This window comes from Miscanthus floridulus, chromosome 4 (genome assembly GCF_019320115.1).
Source record: "Miscanthus floridulus cultivar M001 chromosome 4, ASM1932011v1, whole genome shotgun sequence".
Lineage (NCBI taxonomy): Eukaryota > Viridiplantae > Streptophyta > Magnoliopsida > Poales > Poaceae > Miscanthus > Miscanthus floridulus.
This window is the reverse complement of record NC_089583.1, coordinates 57,308,819-57,329,452: the sequence shown is the minus strand read 5'-3', so window position 1 is coordinate 57,329,452 and position 20,634 is coordinate 57,308,819. Positions and strand designations below refer to the sequence as shown.

At 44.3% G+C, this 20,634-nt stretch overlaps 1 protein-coding gene and 1 pseudogene across 1 annotated transcript; one reads left to right on the top strand and one right to left on the bottom strand.

The window, feature by feature from the left end:
- Nucleotides 1-5,002: 5,002 nt before the first annotated feature.
- On the bottom strand, nucleotides 5,003-5,467 carry LOC136548531 (uncharacterized mitochondrial protein AtMg00810-like). The gene has a single exon (XM_066540021.1). It carries the CDS (start codon nucleotides 5,465-5,467, stop codon nucleotides 5,003-5,005), a length of 465 nt encoding a protein of 154 aa, XP_066396118.1.
- A 4,042-nt stretch (nucleotides 5,468-9,509) lies between these two features.
- Nucleotides 9,510-12,904, top strand: LOC136551519 (uncharacterized; annotated as a pseudogene).
- Nucleotides 12,905-20,634: the final 7,730 nt, after the last annotated feature.

Sequence of the window (20,634 nt, the reverse complement as noted above, 5' to 3'; positions counted from 1 at the left end):
TCACATGATTTCTTGCAATTTCAATTTGTCCTTTTTGTAGTAATTAAATTACGAAACCTGAGCATGTGAAATTTATACAATAACGATGTTTTGATAACATCTTCCTCTCATAAAAATCTCAGGCCCAAACTAGTTGTTCTCATATGGCACTAAAAATAGCATATATATTGCATTATATACGTAGAGGATAAAAGTTTGCTAATAGATCTATATAGTTATTGTCCTATGATGCTTCTCATAGCTATTATTATGTGCTACGATTGTTTGAATATGGTCACAAGCTATTTAGAGTAGCATGTATGTCAAGAACATGTTAGTTTGTAGCAACTAAATAAGAGATGGATGTGGTATGCCGTAGCTGTCTAGACTGTAGGTACAATTTTAGTTGTGCAATTAGTTTCGTGATGCAAATGATGTTTTCTATGATTATGGTGAATACCAAAGTTGTAGGTAACTTCATAATCTAGCTTGTGTTAAATTGTTATGACCATAGGCCTGATAATTTAGGAGCTATAGATTTTATAATTTCCCTATCAGGTTTTGCATGCTCTCTGAATAGATCTGAATGATTGTGTTGTTTCACTTAGCTAAGCTTTGATTCATGTCTTGGAGATAATAGAAGAAGTATAGTGCTTTCCATGGGCTTTCCAAATTGTTAAAGATCACCCATTTTGGTGGTCTAAAGCTCCAGTTATGAGCTTGTAAAGTGGAGTGATAGATTCTGTTCTAATCTGGACAGAGATGTCTTTGTGATGTTTGACCTGGTTAGCTTTGGAATTATCTTGTGGTGTTTTTAACAAAGTTGTGCATGGTTTACTAAGATTTCTAAAAAGTCTAGAACCACCTTGTTGTGAAAGCTAGAACTCAACTTATTGTTGTCTGAAGTTGCATGTCAGATTATATCCATGTTTTGGACATAATTGTTGCTTTGTGTGTTTAAGGCCAAATAACTGTTGAATCACCTAAAGATGATAATAATAAGATTGTATATAACTTAATAAGATTTCTATAAAGTTAAGGATCATTCTTGTTGGATGATTAGAACTCCAGTTATACATTTCTGAAGTTCATGTCAGTTTTCTGTCCTTATGGGTACAGACCTAAGATATTGGCATATTTGATCATGTTAACCTATGAATTAGCTTTTGGAATGGTAACAAAGTTTTAGATAATTTCATTAGCTTTACAAAAAGTCTAGGTTCACCCTTGTTGGATACTTATATCTCTAGTTATGGTTAAAACAAGTGACTGCTCTGCTGCTATCTAGATTTCTATATATGTGATAGGTGATTGCTTTAGCTTGCTCTTATTTTGGCTAAACATGTTGGTTAGTTCTTGATCAATGCATGTGTGCAGTATCTGAACTTAAGTTCACTTGTGTGCCATGCCTAATATGCTTGCTATCCCTCTATAATAGGTTGTCTACTGTTTGGTTAAATAACTCTAGGTGTCTAAGTCTTGCATGATCTTATGTTTGTCTTGAATGCTATTATGTGATGCATCTCATATTACCATTCTTCATATTCATGCACTTGCATCGTGCATCTTATCTAGGTATGCTAGATGAACCATGTGAAGGATGTGATGTTGGAGCCAAACTCAAAGACAGTGTATGTGGACCTATCCTAAAGATGGAAGGACTAAGCAAGTGCCGAGATGGGAGATGCTCGCTAAGCGATTGTCATCTAACAAACACTAACCTAGTGTTGGATCCTAGGCAAACCCCAGAGTATTCTAAGCCTCCTATGTTTTTATAAATATTACTTGAGTCCTTTATGTTTGATGTATTAGGTTATAAGAGTTGATTAGAACCACTTGATGCATAGAACTACCTTGTCTAGAAATATACCTTGAACCCTATGTAGGTCCAGGATCGAATGGATGCTTAGCAATGCTTAGACCTGTAGAAGTAGGGTGATTTCCTATCATCTGCAAGATATAGGTGGATACCAAAGCACGGTTGGCTATATTTGCTATCATGGAAATAACTATGTGTTGATGAATAAAAAGGAGACCAGGTGGGATGTTGATAGAGAAGCAACAGGGCATGGAGGTCTTGGTTGTGGATCTCTCCCCGTCTGTTTCGGTTAAGGACTGATTCGTTGTACATCCTCATGCCATGTTGAATGCATGCCTATCACTTAGTTGGCCAGATATCTCATTCCGACCGCGAAGCCAAGTAGCTCAACTCAGGCTAGAAGCCGGGAAGTGAAAGTGCGCACTCTAGTATTAGTAAGGATATGCGGGGAGCCATTAGCGTAAGTCCAAGGGCAGATTGACGTCCTGGCAGAGTGGACTCCCTGAGAGTACGACGCTGCTTGGGCCCACAAATTTAGTTCCTAAGTTGTACCATCCTAAGTTGTACCAAAGGTGACCTAAGACTACCTTAGCGTAGGTATGTGTAGGTTTATGTTAGGAATAATTCCCCAGCTGGGTAGGAATCGATTGGAATTGCCGTCTCTCCTGGATAGTGAGAACTTGACTGAGCAGCAGCAACGTAGAGTAACTTAATGGAAACGTGATGGTTATGATGATGATACTCACATTAGTACACCGGCTATGGTTACTATTGCCTATTACTAAATGATATTCCACATGTTTGGCACAGGTTAGTTGCTAATCTAGAGATGAATAGCTATAATTAACTTGGTTACCAAATTGTAAAATGTATAGCTCAACTAGTGGCTTTTATGCAAAATTTTGTCAAGCTAGCTCCACCTATAAAGCCTTGCATACTCCTTGGTGTCACTTTATTTTTGGTTTATAACGGGTAAGTCTAGCTAAGTACATTTGAGTACTTAGGTTTTATTCCACTATGTTGTAGGTGAAGTTCTCGGCCTACTGAAGATGGTGGCTAACCATCGGTGGGCTTGGTGACTCTATATTTATTTCTCATCTATATGCTTTTATCAGAGGATGTCACTTATGCTAGCAATGTATTTGGAACTTATATTAATGTAATCATTTGAAAACTATGTTGTTTTCACTAATCGGTTTTGAAACCCAAACTTGTACTATTATTTGTGAACCCATTTGTAATATTATTTTTGCTGCAACTCTGTGTATGTGATGTGTATTTGCTTAATCCCTCGATCTTGGTTATGATGTTGATTTACCAAGGTCCTTCATGACATTCGGTGGACTACCGGGTTTATATAAGTGAAAGTATGCGCACGTCAACGTGCTAAATGGGGATAGCCGCACTTGATCTTGTATAAATTGGGTGGTTTTGTCATAGGTTTTACAATGCCTTAAGCTTTTGCATCGTTGTTAACGTATTTCAAAGCAACATGATGCTAATAGCACAAGTTTTAGTTTGTGGCATCCACCTCTAAAAAAACTAGACATGCCGGGGGGCGCTAAGACAGCCCCTGGGCATTGCAATAAGAAAACTTTCTCACGCAAGTCGCGAAAACCCCCGAACCCTTACTGATCTTTAGAGCCAGGGTGCAAAGGAAGCAAGAGCACTAGGAGTATGAATATCCTTAGTCCGAGGAAGGTTGCTATATCGGTGGTGCAATTCTTACACATCATTATAACCAGATTGGAAATCAAATAATCATTTGGCCCACCCCGATTCTCAAGAATAGAAGAGTGCCGCCTATACATAATGACACCATAGCCTATGGGAGAACGCCCATGACCGGGGTCGGACCTTAGATCTTGTGCTTTGGCGTGGGACAAATGAGGGGATTTTTTTAACCCTAGTCTAAAAATTTGCTCCCACGGGGAGTCAAACCCATACTAAAGCCACCTAACCAACCTAGCTAGAGGCCCTTTCGCTAGCACCCACCTCTTAACAAATAATTTGAAGGTCAAAACCTATTGCCTTTGATGGGCTGATTATTTTGCAAACTTTTTCTTGGCAACAATTTGTTTTGCATTCAATTCTATCATCGCAGTTAGAGTACTTAAGAGTAAAACTAGGTGCCCATCTTAATTAATTTGGATTGCTAGAATTTATATTGCTAGTATCAGCTTCTGTTAGCCCACTAGATCCCCAGCACGGAGTTATCCGACCACTCACTAGTGTTGCCGAGCACACACTAGCGATGCCAACCATGAACTATCATTGGCTACCACACACTATGACTAGAGGTAGAAGAAGGGAGGAAGAACAGAGCACACACACATTGCACAAGCACCAGCATTGACCAGAGCTCTGCAAAGGAGATGGCAAAACTGAACTCTCTCTCTTTACTGAATTACAGTGGCAAACCATATATACAACTCTATCCATCTAATCCTAGTACACAGATATGTCAGGCTACCATGCTGCTATAGTAACTAGATGTGACAGCAGGGTTGACTTCGACGCCTGCCCCTGCAGCTGCTATAGTACAATAGTAGGTAGCCCTTTTTGGCGCCACCTATTCCTACCGTGCGTTCACACAAGGGGAGCAGCAGATTACTTAACAATTCTTCCCCTAATCCTACTGCTAACCCATGAACCCTCTCTATGCCGATCATCTTCTTTAGCTCCGTGAGTCAAAGATAGCCGAGCGTCTTAGTGAGGATGTCCTTGAGTTGCCGACCAGTTTCGATGAACTCGATGATGATCTGCCCTCCATCGACACAGTCCCTGAGGAAGTGGAACTTGACATCGATGTGCTTGCTCCGATTGTGGAGAACTAGATTCTTTGCGAGGGCGATGGTAGGCTGGTTGTCCACCATCAGTGCTGTTGGGCGAGCTTCCACACCGATCAGCTCGCCCAGCAGTCGACGCAGCCACATAGCTTGGCACGCTGTTGTGGCCACCGCCACGTACTCTGCCTCACACGTTCAACAGGGCCACCACCTTCTATTTTAGTGGTAGCCATGAGATTGGGGCTGACTCGAGGAAAACAAGCACGCCAGAGGTGCTCCACCGTCCATCGATGTCCCCCGCCATGTCTACATCGCTAAACACAGTGAGCTACAGCCTACACACGCCGATCTTGGGGAAGATGATCCCATGATCCACCGTCCCCTTGACATAGTGCAGCAGCCGCTTTACTGCAGCCTAGTGATCCTCTTGGGGATCCTCCATGAAGCGGCTGACATAGCCCATGACGAACGCAATGTCCGGCCTCATGTGGACTAGGTAGCACAGACCACCGATGATGCTCTGGTAGAGTATTGCATCTACCTTTGCTGCAATACTGGCCTTTGTTAGCTTCAATCGCTCCTCCATCGGAGTCACGCATGGCTTGCACTCAGCCATGCCGCTCCGCTCCAACAACTTCGAGGCATACGTGCTCTGACCGAGCGTGAGCACCTCCTTCCCCTGTCTTACCTCAATGCCGAGGTAGTAGGAGGGTGCGCTGAGATTGCGCATTCTAAAACGAGCCGCCATCTCACACTTGAAGCTATCGATGTCCTCTGCACGTGCACCAATGATGATCAAGTCATCCACATACACATTGATGATGAGCTCCTCCTTCCCCCGTTGCCATGTGTAGAGCACGTGCTCGGTTGCACACCTCATGAACCCAAGCTCGCCCAGCGTGGCGTCAAGCTTGGCGTTCCATGCTTATTGGGCTTACCGTAGCCCGTAGAGCGCCTTGTGTAGTCAGAGCACCCTGTGCTCCACTCCCTTGATGGCGAAACCCAAAGGTTGCCTAATGAAGACTGTCTCCACTAACTCACCGTTGAGGAAGGTCAATTTTACGTCCAAGTGATGGATGCACTAGTCCTTTGCTGCTGCTAAAGCTAGAAGCAATCAGATAGACTCCATGCATGCTACTGGCTCAAATACTTCCTTGAAGTCGATACCCTCATGCTGGACAAAGCCTTAGGCGATGACATGTTAGCGTTGGAGGCTATCCTCGCTGCTGTGCGTGACCATGGCACCGTGCTTGTCTCGCTTGACCTTATACACCCACTTCAGGCCAATCGGACGACATCCTAGAGGTGGATCGACGAGCTCCCAAGTGTTGTTTTCCTCGATCGCCTTCATCTCCTCCAGCATCACCCATCGCCAGTATGCATCGTGCTTAGCTAGCGCGAATGTGGGTGGTTCGTCTGCACTGACAAGAAGCAGCTCTGGGTCATTGAGCAGCTGATCCGCTAGGCCTAAGGGCCCTGTGCCACCGATGATGTCATCTAGCCTATGGAACGCACCTTCTCACCATCATGGAAGGCATCCACGAACTTAGTTATGTCACTGGGAGGTGAGGCGAACTCGATCGGCATCGATGGAGTTCCCTGTTCTGCCGGAGTAGTCTGCACGATAACTATAGTGCTCGGCACCCTAGCTATAGTGCTCGACACTACTCCTAGACCACTCGTGACCACTCCCGGAGTGTTTGGCACCACTGCTAGAGTGTTTAGCCCCAGTCTTGGAGTGGTCGACACCATTGTAAGACTTCTCAGCTCTGCTACGGTAGTGTTTGGCTCCCATCCTGGAGTGGTCGACACCACTATAGGACCTCTCGGCATCACTCCTAGAGTGCTCGGCACCCCTCTTAGAGTGCTCGACACTGCCCTAGGAGTGCTTGGCTCTGTTGCTAGAGTGGTCGGCACCTCCTCTCCAGCATCTCCACCACCGTGGATGACCAAGTGCTCGACGACGAAGGTGCTAGTGAAGTCACCAGCTTCTCCCGTGCCTAGACTGTTCTAGTCCTAGGCCACCTTCTCATCAAACACGATGTCACACGAGGCAAGCACCTTGCCTCCGCCTAGGTCATAGAGCCGGTACACCTTGGTACCTTCCGCATAGCCCAAAAGCACCATCGGTGTGCTCCTGTCCTCCATCTTGGTGAGGACTGGCTTTGTCTTCTTGACATGGCCGATGCAGCTAAATGTCTGGAGGAAAGACACGCTTGGCTTGTGCCCATACCAAGCTTCGAATGACATCTTGCCCTTCAGGGCCTTGGTGGGCGCACGGTTGAGGATGAACACTACCGCGGTCACTGCCTCACCCCAAAACCTTGCTAGCACGCCCTTGGCCTTCATCATGGATCGAGCCATGCCAACCACCATCTGGTTTTGCCTCTCCACCATGCCATTCTGCTGTGTCGAGTATGGCACGGTGTGGTGTTGCACCACACCCTAATCCGCATAGTACGTAGTGAACTCCATCAAAGTGAATTCACCGCCACAATCAGTCCTCAGCACGCGTAGCTTCTTGCTGCTCTCTTCCTCCACGTGCGCTTTGAACTTCTTGATTGCCACCGCCACTTCATCCTTGCTCGTTAGGAGTTGCAGCCACATATAGCGATTGTAATCATCCACGAGCAGGATGAAGTACCACCGACCACCGTTTATGCTTGGCATGATTGGCCTGTAGAGATCGGCGTGGATGAGCTCGAGAGCATCCACTGCGTGATACTTGGCCGCCTTTGGGAACGACAGCCTTCTCTACTTCCCGGCCAGGAAGCTATAACATAGCTCACCTCCGTGCTCGATGTGGGGCAGCCCTTGGACCATCTTCTCTAGCCGACCAAGTGCATCAAAGCTGAGATGGCCGAACCGGGAATGCCATAGCCACAGCTCCTCGGTGTGACATGCTGCCAGGCACACCGGCTGCTCCACCTTCAAGTCGAGCAGGTATAGCCGGTTCTAGGACCTCTTCACCTTAGCAAGAAGGCACTGTTCTTGATCCCTGATCCTAAGGACTCCATCCTTGATCAGTACCTCGCTCATCCAGCTAGCCAATGCTAATGATGCTTGAATGCAGCTACGGGATGTAGTATACATCCGTCAGCGCGCGGTGCCCGCCGTTTTGGCACCTAAAGATGATGGTGTCGTGCCCTCGGATTTCCATCCTTGAGCCGTCACCGAACTTCACCGTGCCGGTCATGTCATCGTCGAGCTCGGAGAAGGCTTCCTTAGAGCCTGTCATGTGGTTACTGGCACTAGAGCCCAGATACCACCGCTGCTCCTGCTCGTCGCCCACATGTTCGAGGTATACTTGGGCGCATGGTTCATCGAGGTTGACAACCTTTAGGACCTTCCTAGGCCCTTCCACTGCCTTCACCTCTTCCTTCTCCTCGGCCTCAATATCGTGTAGTACACAGAACGTCGACATCAGGATAGTGCCCTCATCATCATCATCAGCTTGCGCCAGATGAGCTTTAGCCTTCTTCTCCTGCTTGCGATTTGGCACTCCTTTGCCCAATGGCCCATCTTCCCGCAGCGCCGGTAGGCGTTGGGGTCGACCCACTTCTTCTTTTCCGAAGAAGCCTTGCCACGCCGCTTGCCATCGCCACCACGGCTAGAGGAGGCTTTCCCGGAGTTCCTTCGGGCAACCCACTGCTCCTCTATCAGCAGCAGCTTGCCGCTGTCCGTCGTTGCTGTTGCCTGCTCCATGCGCTCATCCACCGCCCGCAGATGGCCTATCACATCCTCAATGGTGAGGGTGGACAGGTCCAGCATCGTCTTTATGGAGAGAGCGATCTAGATGTACTTCACTGGCACAGAGGGAGAAATTCTCCACCGCTTCACCATCCTTGAACTTGAGATTGACGTACTCCTGCTTTTGAAGCTGGGCCATCGCCTTCTTTGCACAGTTGGACCCGACGCGCATCGCCTCAATGGCCTCCCATGTTTCCTTAGCAGAGCTCTTTGCCCCCAACGGCTCCATGTACTCCATTGGCACAACAGCGAGGATAGCCTCCAACCCTAACATGTTGTCTTCTTCATTTTCGGTGCCCTTGTCAACACATTCCAGAGCCGTCAGGCTCTGAGCTTGACCTTTATGGTCACCGACCACTCGCCATAGTTGGTGCGAGTCAGCGTCGGCCAACTAGTGCCACTGACCTTCCGCACCGTGCGCACAACGACCTCCTATCGTGGCTGGGCAGCCACAGCAGCACCACTGCTGTCACTTATCTCCAAACCATCCATTATCACCAACGGTTAGTCCGACGATGGCGCTTGTACGGCTCTGATACCACTAGTTAGCCCACTAGATCTCCGGCACGGAGTTATCCGACCACTCACAGTGTTGCTGAACACACACTAGTGATGTCGACTACGAACTGTCGTTGGCTACCACACACTATAACTAGAGGTAGAAGAAGGGAGGGAGAACAGAGCATACACACAACATAAGCACCAGCGTTGGTCAGAGCTCTGCAGAGGAGATGGCAGAACTGAACTCTCTCTTTACTGAGTTACAGTGGCAAACTATATATACAACTCTATCCATCTGATCTTAGAACATAGACATGTAAGCTGTTATGCTGCTATAGTGACTAGATGTGACAGTAGGGCTGATTTTGACGCCTGCTCTTGCTGTGGCTACAGTGCGGCAGGAGAGCCATTCGACGCCTGCCCCTGTAGCTGCTACAGTGCAATAGCAGGAGCCCTTTTCGGCACCGCCTGTCCCTGCCAGGCGTTCACACAAGGGGAGCAGCAGATTACTTAACAACTTCTAGCCTATATGAAATTTGCAGTCTCATAGATCAAATGCTTGGGATGTAAGTTGTGTATTATGCATTTTTCATTTGTCACAGAGCTAATTTTCTCACCCATTGTAAGAGATCAAAAGGAATGATTTCTCAAATGTAAGCTGTCTTGATTTTGTAGGCTGACCCACACTGCTCATACAAAGTCACTTCTCGTGCTTCACTAAGTGATGCGGCAAGCAGATTCTTTTTATTGTACTCATCAGAGGTAATCTTGTTGTGCCTATGTACTTTGATCCATGCATGACATCATGCTGTTACCCTTTTTCCTGTTTGCTAGATCATATTGATTGTTAAAATCTATGTGATATGGATTGGGTTGGGTACGATTACAAGAACTGACTGGTAAAGCACTCTGTCATCTAACTGTTGGCAGGATTCTTCACTGTCCATGGTATAGAGGTTCTGAAGTCTGGTTGATAAGGGATCAGTGAACTTTCGTCTATTCTTTGCTTAAATTAGATAATGAGATATACAGGCTCAACTTTATTTACTGTAGCAATGACTTACAAATCCTGAGTTACGTGACAGCTTACTGAGGCACCTCGAAAGAATGCATTCTCCTTTTCATCTTGCAGCCTTATACCCGGCCTAGCACACCAGAGATTATGATGATCCTTTGCTTGATTCACTGATAGCCATGAAGTTATGTTTGATCTTGCTCCCACGTTGTTGGTGGTTATAGCTTACTGATGATCTTCTTGTAGTACAAGCGTTTTGTTTTTTTTATCTGCCCAAGGACTGTCAGTCCAAAGTTTTATATTTCCATTTGATGGTAATGGAAATGGGGCTGACCTCGCTTCAATAAATCTGTCCAAGGACTATCTATTGATCCCAGTAGTCAATGAAGCCCCTGTTGTTGCTTATAATTCTAAGTGCTACCGTATGATATAGCATGTAGTTATAATTTTAAAAACTTGCCTATTAATTTTTATATGTTTTGATTAGCTGTTTAATGGAATTAAAAATCATAGTGTTTTTTCAGTTTCAACATTCTTTTGCATTAATACACACAGCACCTCAGCCCCCCCTCCCCCACCCCCACCAAAAAAAAAACTAAAACCTTCATGTTTTGTGGGCTCTGGTGTGCTAACTTTACCAGCCTGTATTCTGTATATTTTGAAGTCTTATGAAATTTCTGTTTTTTTTTTTGTTTTTCCTTGCTATATTATTTGCAGATCTTTGCACTGTAATGTGTCTTTGATAATATCATCTTAATGGTTAATTGGTTACGTATTATTCTTATTTTGTTACCTCGTAATTGTATATTTAACTACATAAGAGATCAGCAATGTTTTGTTATATTTTTTAAAACTGTGCCCTGTTCAATTGCAGATTCTTGGTTTCATGGTGGCCATAATGTTTTTGGGCATGATGCGACAGACGTCAGCATGGGTGTGTGATTCTTCTGTGCCATCCATTTTGTCAGCCATAGAGTCTAATCTTGGACTCCCAAAGGCATTCATGTTTCTTTGCTTCATGCCAATACTTGTATTTTTTGCCTTTTTAAATTTCACGACGGAGCAAAAACCACCACTTGGGACCTTCTCATTGGTTACTATTATCTGCTACATAGTTGCTAATGGTTTCGCAATTTTGTTGATACTAAGTTCAAAATTGTTTCTGTATGCGGTTGCCATTCTACATGTCTTCATTAAAAGACGGTTAGTATACACTTTTATATCTTTTTGCCTTAGTATTTGTCTCTTTTCTTTTTTCTTAAATATGATGATACTTGAGATCTTTACTGGTTTCATGAGCTATTAGTCTTGAAATTGCTAACTGTCTTGGGATAGAGATTTTCCATTTGATTGGAGCTCTTTGCTTCTCATATAAGTAGATAACTTTCATTAGGAACATTATTTCTGAATGATAATGCTATTGGACAGTATTTTTTTGATAATATCTATAAGGAAGATGGCCAGTTAGATTTCAGAATTACCCATCCTTTATTCTATTGCAAATTAGTTAACTTAAATCATCTTTGTTGATTATTTCATTTCTAGTAATCTACAAGTTGTTTTACTGTTATTACTATGTTAAACCATCTTCTACTTGAATTTACAATTCCAACTTATTCCTTGTCCAGTGTGACTTGATATTAATTTGTTTCCAAGCATTGCTGTATCATTGATTATATGAATTCTGATCTCACCATAAATCATACATCATTTTCTTTTCCTGATCTTGCAACAATGATTTACAGATGGAAATCATGGGAGAATGGTGTTCAATCAGCATTTCTTCGCCAATTCCCCAGTTTCTCCTTCTCATTTCAGTCACTGAAGGTAAATATCCTTATATAGTATATGGAGACCTGCTTATTTGTCTTTCCTTTTCTTGGAGTCCCTTATATTGAGGTACTAACTGTCCTTTTGGAAAAGATTGTGCAGATGCTTAGGAACAATCCAAATATAATTGTAGCAGTTGCTACATTACCACTCGTCTGTTTGGTTCATCCGGCTATTGGCCTTGGTCTGCACTTCTCTCTCACGCCTTCCATGCTCATTCAAATCTATGCAGGTTTGATTTTAACTTTTAAGGATAATTTTGACCTGTTTCATTTGTTGAAATATTTTTGAATTGTGAAAACATACTTTTTACGTTTTTATCTCCAATAATATCCTTGTAGTTATGTGCTTAGTTTTCTTTACAGACCAATATGCAAACATATGTTTCATATTTGCTATAGTAGTAGCGATGAGATCTACTGTGTCTTTGATTATATTGCTGCCACCATGTATATTTTACTTCATTTGTTGCTGTAATTCAATATCTAAATTGAAATACTTGTCTCGTGACAGTTTTTTAGCAGCTTCTTTTCGTAGCATAACTCAGAAAAAGGACCTGTATAAGTCCAAGATGGGCGATGGTCCAGTTCTACTATCCAAAAGTAAATCAGATGGGCTGCAGCAACTTCTGCCAATGGATGATAGCCCAACAACTTCTAAAAGCTTTACTGACAGTCAACTAGAACTGTTTGATTATCGGCATGGTATTATGATCTTGCATCTTCTAAGCACACTCATGTTTGTGCCTTCACTTGTTGCCTGGCTACAGGTTGTTCATTTTTAGTACCTACTAAACATCATTAGGCAAATTCCTAAGTTTCGAGTTTTCGTTCTTGTTTGTCATAACCAGTGATGATTCCGTTCTGTTCCTTTGTGTGCAGAGAATTGGTATGGGACAGAATTTTCCCTGGTTCATCGATTCTGCTATTTGCGTTGGTGTTATACTGCATGAACTTTTTGGGTCCCAACCAAATGTCAGCTGCTGCATATTTTTCAAGCTACCTGGGAGGAGAGGCCGTGAAGTTGGTCTGAGTTCCTATACCTCGTGGGTGGCTATTATTCCTTTGTCAGCTCCATGGCGTTGGCACTTTATAGGGCCTTGTATGCCATGGCGATCATTGGTTATATATGCTTCATTTCCAGAATTATTGAGAGAGAAGAAATATGGTAAGGGGTGACATTAGCTCTAGGTGGAGTAGGAAGCACTAACACAGACACTGACACACACCATGGAAAGTGTAATTTTGTTGTATAGTGGAACTCGAACCCATTAGTATATCATAGCTCATTGTTTTGGATTTACAGTTTGAAACCGCAAAGCATTGATTGGGTGCGGACTGCTGAGGCCGGTTTTGGGAGTGAAAAAAGGTGGATTCTTTGTTTGTGCAGTTTTGGCCATCTATGTGAGAATCAAATTTCGATTGTCTGGAGGCTACTTGTAACTGAAAGATGAGGTTTGACGATTAGCCTTCATAAAGTGTGAAGTGTCAGCTGCGGCTGCAAAGACGGAAGAGTTTAGGGAATCAGTATTAATCTTGTGGTCCATGTGGGTCCAGAGGGCAGCGTGTGTGCTGAGTGTGGTATAAGCCAGCGTGTGGAGTTGTATGAGACAAGCTAATCATAAATAGAGAAATGGGGTTGAGGAACCTTTCCTCCAATCCAAGTTATCCCCTTCTCGATTCCTCCAATCTTGTTTACATTCATGTGATCGTCGATGGCCATGGTTGTGAAAGTTGATATCAGATACGGTTATCCTTTGTGTGGGTCAAAGGCTTCATAAAGCTCGAGGCTTGTTTGGTTGAGCTATGATTTGAGAAAAAACTGCCATGAGTTGTAGAAAAGTTGTTGTGAGTCGTGCATCTATCATGATGATATGGTCTACATAAATAGAAGGTAAAATTTGCTACGGGACACTGAAAGTGATCTCCCTTTGCTGACGGACATTGAAAATGAAGCAGTTTGCTGGTCGACACTCTACTTGTCAAATTCATTGGTGTACATTGGATCCATTAAATATTCATTTCCGGCTTTTAAGGAGAGAGAAGAGCGGTGCAATGTCCTTAATGACTCTGGCTCTTTCTTCTTCCTCACCCCCTTTCTTTTTTTTCTGGCACGGGTGGCAGGCAAGCTAGTCAAAGGTGGTGAGGCTTGCTCGTCCTGCACGGCAGCAAGGCCCACTCTCATCAGCTGGCAGTCTGCGCGGCAGCAGCCAGCTAGCTAGGCGAGATGCCAGTGGTGGCGGTGGTGGCCAGATCCCACGCACGCACGTGTAGCCGGTGGTGGCAGTGCCTGAAATGATCCCGATTTCCACAAAGCGAAATCCACATATTTGAACTATAACGTGATAGTTCCAGATAATCATTCCATCACATTATCGAATAATAGTCGATATCACAAGTCATACATCGAACACCTATCTTATAGAGTACAAATAGTAAGGTTTACTCATTATTACATCATCATTTGGCAGAATCACTCAGAGCACACAGCATCTAGAACAGCATCAGATAGAACGACAACGGGTGCAGACTCCATCTTCAAAACCAAACTCGAGCGAAGGACAAGACATCTAATGACCTGCCAAACACTTATCAGTACGATTTGTACTGGCCACTGGCTCCCACCTTATGCATTGTGTTTGCTTTGTGGTAGTGGAATGCAAGGGTAGAGCAAAAGACCTATTTATGGTTGTAGTTTCCTATGCAAGCGTAGTCAAGTTTTATAATAATTCATTAAGTTTTAACCCATCTCATTCACACATTCTCCTATCCCATCACACATATCTCACCACACTCTCACTCTTTAGGCGGCAAGGACAACCCCCTCTCATGCCTTGCCTCAACGGCCAACGTCAGAAACCAACAACAACCCAGGGGAAGAAGAAGAAATGACTCTACTATCTAATCAAGGGAAGCGTAACTCATAGAAATGTCCATATCCGTGGACACAGCTACACGTATAGATCGATCAACTCTGCAGAGTGTGTACACCCAGAAATCCACAAGATCATGATCATCGACGCTAATCATCGTCTAGGCTGATTTTGGTGCCTCCCAACTAGCGCGATGCCACCCTACCACTCAGCCCTAGGGCACCTCAGAATCCACCAGCATGCTAAGACTGTGAGACGTAGTACCAGGCCCCCAGAGGTCACTATGGTATCTTAGGAGGGTGTGAGCACGAAGACGAGTGGTGTCGAGGACGAGTGGTGTGCACGAAGGGTCCTATCATCCGGTTCTCTTGACATACCAGTTCTTAGGGGAACTAGATAGGACATCTTTTCAAGTAGGGATAACCAACACCCCGTGCTTCAACAGCACCTCCATCCTGGGAACTTGCCCCATGGAGAGTCGCCTCCCCGGGATATTCTCCTCTCACATGTACCTCTTTTTGGGAATGCCCAGGTCACATCCTCCTGGCAAGACTTGTCCAATGACTCATCATAGAATCCTGTCCGGTCGACTCGACCCTCACCACACACCCAAGACGCACGCCAAGATCTCCCAATGGTATTACCACATTATCGGCACCATGTGCCATAGCCACTCATAAACAATCCTCCACCAAGCATCACATCACGGATATAATGCGTAGTAGAAGTAAGCAGTAAGTAATAAGCAAGCATCTAGCCTATCAGTGGGTGTGCAGGGGTAAAGGTTGTGTCATGGTAAAGGCTTCAAGCAATTCTACCATGCAACATATCATAGTGCATTTGGATAAAATAAAGCGCTAGTTGCTACATTATTGCATGTCTAATAGGATTCTACGAGGTTGGGTGAGACGTGTCACCTACCGACAGGTCATCTCCAAACTCGTCGGTGTTGTCGGGGTCGTCCTCCTCAGTCTGCTGCTCCTCTAGGTCTGTCAAATGAGACATATAGTCGCGATAAGCAACTCTTATAGATAATCACAAAGAAGAAATGGAAAACCAAAAGATTCAAATGTACTCAAACACAAGCCTATGACATAGAGCTTACTTTTAGAAAAATTTGGACACTGGTTTCATATTTTTCTGAGGTCGGATGAATTTTCTAAGTTTGAATCAATTTCTAAAAAAGAAAAAGGGTTAGATTAATTCTGTGATGACACGTGGTGCATCCCCTGATGAAGAGCCCAATAATCCACTGATGATGTCACGCCAAATTTGCCCAAAATACAATTGTTTCAGTACCTCAAGAAGAAAAGGCCAAGATACTGAACCGAATGCCTTGGAGATATCCAACTTGAGGAGAAAACGTGGATGCTTTTATTGGTGTAGAAATCTTGTGTTTGTTGCACAAGCATAAAATTGTCTTGTATGAATCTCCCCTTGATGAATGCACTTTGATTAGGAGAGACCATTTGCTGTAGCCTTCCAGCCAACTTATTGGCCAATAATTTAGTCACGAGCTTAGCAAAACTATGGACAAGGCTTATGGGACGAAAATCCTTGGCACACTTAGCTCCTGCTATTTTGGGCAGCAAGGTAATGAAGGCCAAGTTGAGGGTCTCAAAGTTTCTGAATTTTCGACTCCATGTAGGATCTCTGGTTAGCCTAGAGGGGGGGGGGTTGAATAGGCCTATTCAAATAAATACTCAAACTTTCATCAAATTCAACCTGTGGCACTGCCGCTCTGACCTCGCGGCACTGCTGAACAACAGCACTGCCAGGATAGAACAACGGTACTATCGTACCTACAGACAACTTCGAGTCACAGTTTAAAATTAGCAAATGTAAACTTGAATCGGAGAAATTTCTTAGCTTCCTGTAGGTATGAGAATCACAGATCAAGAGCTAGAAGTGGTAGGAACACAACACACAAGTAGATCGACCACAAACCATAGAAATCACCTCAACAACAATATGAAATGCAAATGATGCACATCAAGCACAAGGTGACACGATGATTTGACCTGTGGTTCAGCTCGCCACCAAGGCTTGCCTACTTCCACGTTGTTGAGGTTAGCCACTAAGGCTTAGGGCTTTGCAACCCTTTCTCGTTCTCAAGTCAAGAGACTTAACTCTTAAGATGAGGGGTAAGTTTACTAGCTTTAAGAGGTGGTTACAAACCTCTTGGGGCTGCTACACAAGTTGGCAAGCTCCATGGGTAATGCTCTAGCCAGCTAGGAGCAAAGCTCCAAGAGTAATAAACACAACCGCCAGCTAAAATGTGAACCAAGTGCTCTTTTGAGTTGGGGAATCAAAGAATCTACTCTCTAATTGAGTTTGGGACCTTTTTCTCTCAAGGATTGATGGGGGAAATCAAGGGAGAATGCTTGGGAGCTCAAGGTTACCAATGGAGGAGAGAGAGAAGGGCACTCTTCTATTCTTAGACGAGCTGAATGAGTGGGAGAGAGAAGAGAGATATTGGGGAGGAATGGAAAAGGTATAAGTACCCCCCAGCCCCAACGGTCACTTAAGTCATGGCACTGCCGCGGCTCAAGTGCGGCAGTGCTGCACTGTGGCAGTGCCTCTCTCTAGGTGTGGGACTGCCGCACTAGGCAAGACAGTAAGGGTAAGAGTTAAGTGTTGGCTGTCTTAGCTGAGTAACTGAGGATGTATGTGTAAGATTGAGCACTTGGTAGCACATATTAGCTTAACCATTGTGTCCCCTTTTATAGTATGGCTTTTCTTATACTCAAATTCAAAATATAAAAGAATTTAAATCTCCTTTGAGTTTGAATCCATCAACATTTGTAATTTGAGGCTCCTTCATTTTTTGCAACATCCTCGAACATAGATTCCCTTCTTATCATCTCGATAAATCTCATTAGTTCTCTAATTGTGTGGTCATTATCACCAAAACCCACAATTTGGGCTTGATTGTACTTTCAATCTCCCCCTTTTTGGTGATTGATGACAACCCAATTAGAGCTTACAAAAGATATAAAATGAGTACTGAGATTTTTGAGCCAAGAGTGTAGAGCCTCCCCCTAAATGTGTGAATAGAGAATTAAATTCTCAAATTGGCATAAGAAGCCAAGATTCACATTTTAGTGAAAGTGATGGGGCTCCCCCTACATCCATGCTCCTGTGGGGTGTTGCATTATGTGTCAGGTCTGTAGACGTGATGTGAATGATAGTTCATGCACAACAAGTTTTCCTATAATAGCTGGGTGCAGCATTGCTGCTCCTGGGTGCAGCACTGCCACACTTGCTGTAACAACACAGATAAGAACAGGCACCACACGACATGTAACACATATAAAGATATACATTCTAGCACAATTTTATCACTAGCTACAGCACAGATTAATTCATGTCCATATCCCACACATATAAAGTACTTAGGTAGAATTATTACATAAATAGAGTTTTGAATCATCTCTCAAACTCTCAACCTAACGAAGTCTACTCTAAATGAATAAGAACATGAAGCTCTAGCTATAGCAACCTCCTCTCCATGGTGTCAAAAAAGTTGTTGACCCCTCTCTAATTTCTCCCCCTTTGGCATAAAGCACCAAAAAGAGAAGAAAAGAAGAAAGACCAACACTCACTCCTCATCTTCTTAGATGGTGTCCCAATCGATATCATCCCCACTAGCACCTGCAACATCCTCCTCACCACCATTACCATCATCGTCGTCGAAGGATGAAGAGGACACCACTACCCTCCCTTGGTGATGGGTGGTAGAAGTGTGACACTCATGCCTGGTGCTTCTCCTCATGGACTACAAGGTGGAGGTCAACCTTGTCTGAGGGTCAAGCTCTGGCTGCTCCTGCTCCTCCTCCTCATGAGCCTCTGATATGTGTCGAAGAGGCTAGGGAGGTTGTCAACCTCAGTGGTGACTGTACTAGAGAAAGAGGTGGCAGCCTTGCATGCTCTCTGGCCTCTTGGTTGGCTTCATGGTTTTCCAACTGGTCCTCATGCAGTCCTCGTTGCATAGGTGCAAGTGGTGAAAATGACCTTAATCCATCTCCCAAACTTCTCCATCTTCTTTTCCTTGTGAGGCCTAGAGCGAGAGGACTCAGGCATGTCCTCAATTGATGGAGAGCATCTCACTGCCCTGCTAGCACCTGAGGCTTGGGTCTTCTCAATCTTGTAGATAGTGTGGAAACCATCTTTATCAAACCTGTAACCGGTGACCCTCTCAATCATGAACATGAGATAGGGGGCATAGGGCATCTCCTTTCTCCCATCCTCCATAGCATTCCTCAGCTCACGCCACATGAAGCGAGTGACATTGAACCTGTCACCTCTAGGAGCAAACCTAGCAAGCACATTTCTCACATAGCCATTAAGATCTAAAGCTGCTCCATCCTTGGGATTTATTGTGTGCCTGATTAGATTGTTCAGAATGTGGTAGTAGCTCTTCAAGCCACTGACCTTATAATCTACACTTCTCCTATCAATCCACATATATGCAATGTCATGGATCTCAGGTCTAGCCTCATCATGAATATAAGTGAAGCCCTACTCCTCCTCTCCAAAACCAAGGATCCGGCTGAAAGTCACAAAGTCAATCCTATAATGCCATCCCTGAGTCATCTAGTGAATCTCATCAGTGTAGATGTCATAGAAGAAGGTGGCATGAAACTAGGCTAGCACTTCTTCATTCCAGTTATACCTAAAACTCATGATGTCAATGAGACCAAAAAGCTCACAAGCCTTGATCACTTTGTTAAACTCAGGCTCATTCTTCCCCTTCATCTCCTCCCAGTCAACGTACTGCATCTTGACAATCTTGGACTTCTTGGAGTTGAAGATCACTGAGGCGTAAAAGTTGGAATGAAACTCATTCCAAAATCTATAGTCTACCCCCAAATCCTTTGGCTCTCATAAGGATTGTTCTCATGTGCTTCTTCCACCATCTTTAGCTTTCCTGCATAGTTAAGCACAGGATGAGCACGTGTGTCAATGGGACGCTTCATGATCACTTATGTAGAATACTCTCTAATGTAACCTCTATCAAACTCCTCAAGGTGAGGTGGAGTATCTAGGCAAGCACCTGGAGGAATGGAGTGGCCAGCCCTCTCCAAGTTCTCCTCCTGAATCAACTGATCCCTTCTCCTCCTATCACTAGCATCCCCTCTGCCTACTACACTGCTGCTGCCCCCTGTGGTTTGCCATGACCATGACAAGGCATTTGCTTGTCATGAGGCTCGGTCATCTTCCTCTTCTCCCTTTGGTCATCTTCACCTTCGGAGGCCATCTACGCAAAAACATAGACTAAAATAAGAACTGTACAAATGGAGAGTAGAAGTTACCCTATAAAGCAAGTTAAGTACTCAAGAAGAGTCAATGTGCAAGCGAGGGAAGCAGCTGATGTGGTACTACCCCCAGACATGCGGCACTACCATGCCTAGGAGCGGCACTACCACACCAGCCGTTTCACCAAGACTGCATTTTGCATCTTCTTGTCTACTGAACTTCCTTCATAATTTAACTCCTATCCCACTATACAATCTCAGCATGTATAGTTCTATCAAGAATATGGAGTCTTATAAAAGATAGGTAAGATAACATCATGTTTAACTTAGTAATGAATATGGTGAATGAATCCTATCATTTTAGAGAGTCATTTATGGAATGCTTGATCAAATCTGCATGGAATGCAGTTCTAGTCATGGCACTGCCGCTCCCAACATGCGGCACTACCACATGGATTGGAAGCACTCCATCCATGAATCATTGTTATGATTCAATTCATCCATCAGATTCACTTCTAAACCAGTCATGCTATTACCAGAAACCTACATCTATTATCAAAAGAAACTCCATAGCAAGATCGACAAGGTTAGGGTTTCACCTTGGTTTTCGTGGATTGGGGAGGAAAGGGAGAGAATGGCTCTGTTCATGAGCTTCGGCAGCTGCTGGTGATGAGGTAGAGTGCCAGCAACCGGTGCGGCACTACCAGAGTGCGGCCTAGAGGGACAATGACGGCGCAGCGACATGAAGGTGGCGCTGACGCGTGAGACAAGGAGAGGGTTACCCTAGGGCTAGAAGAAAAGAGTAGAGTAATTGGGCCCCA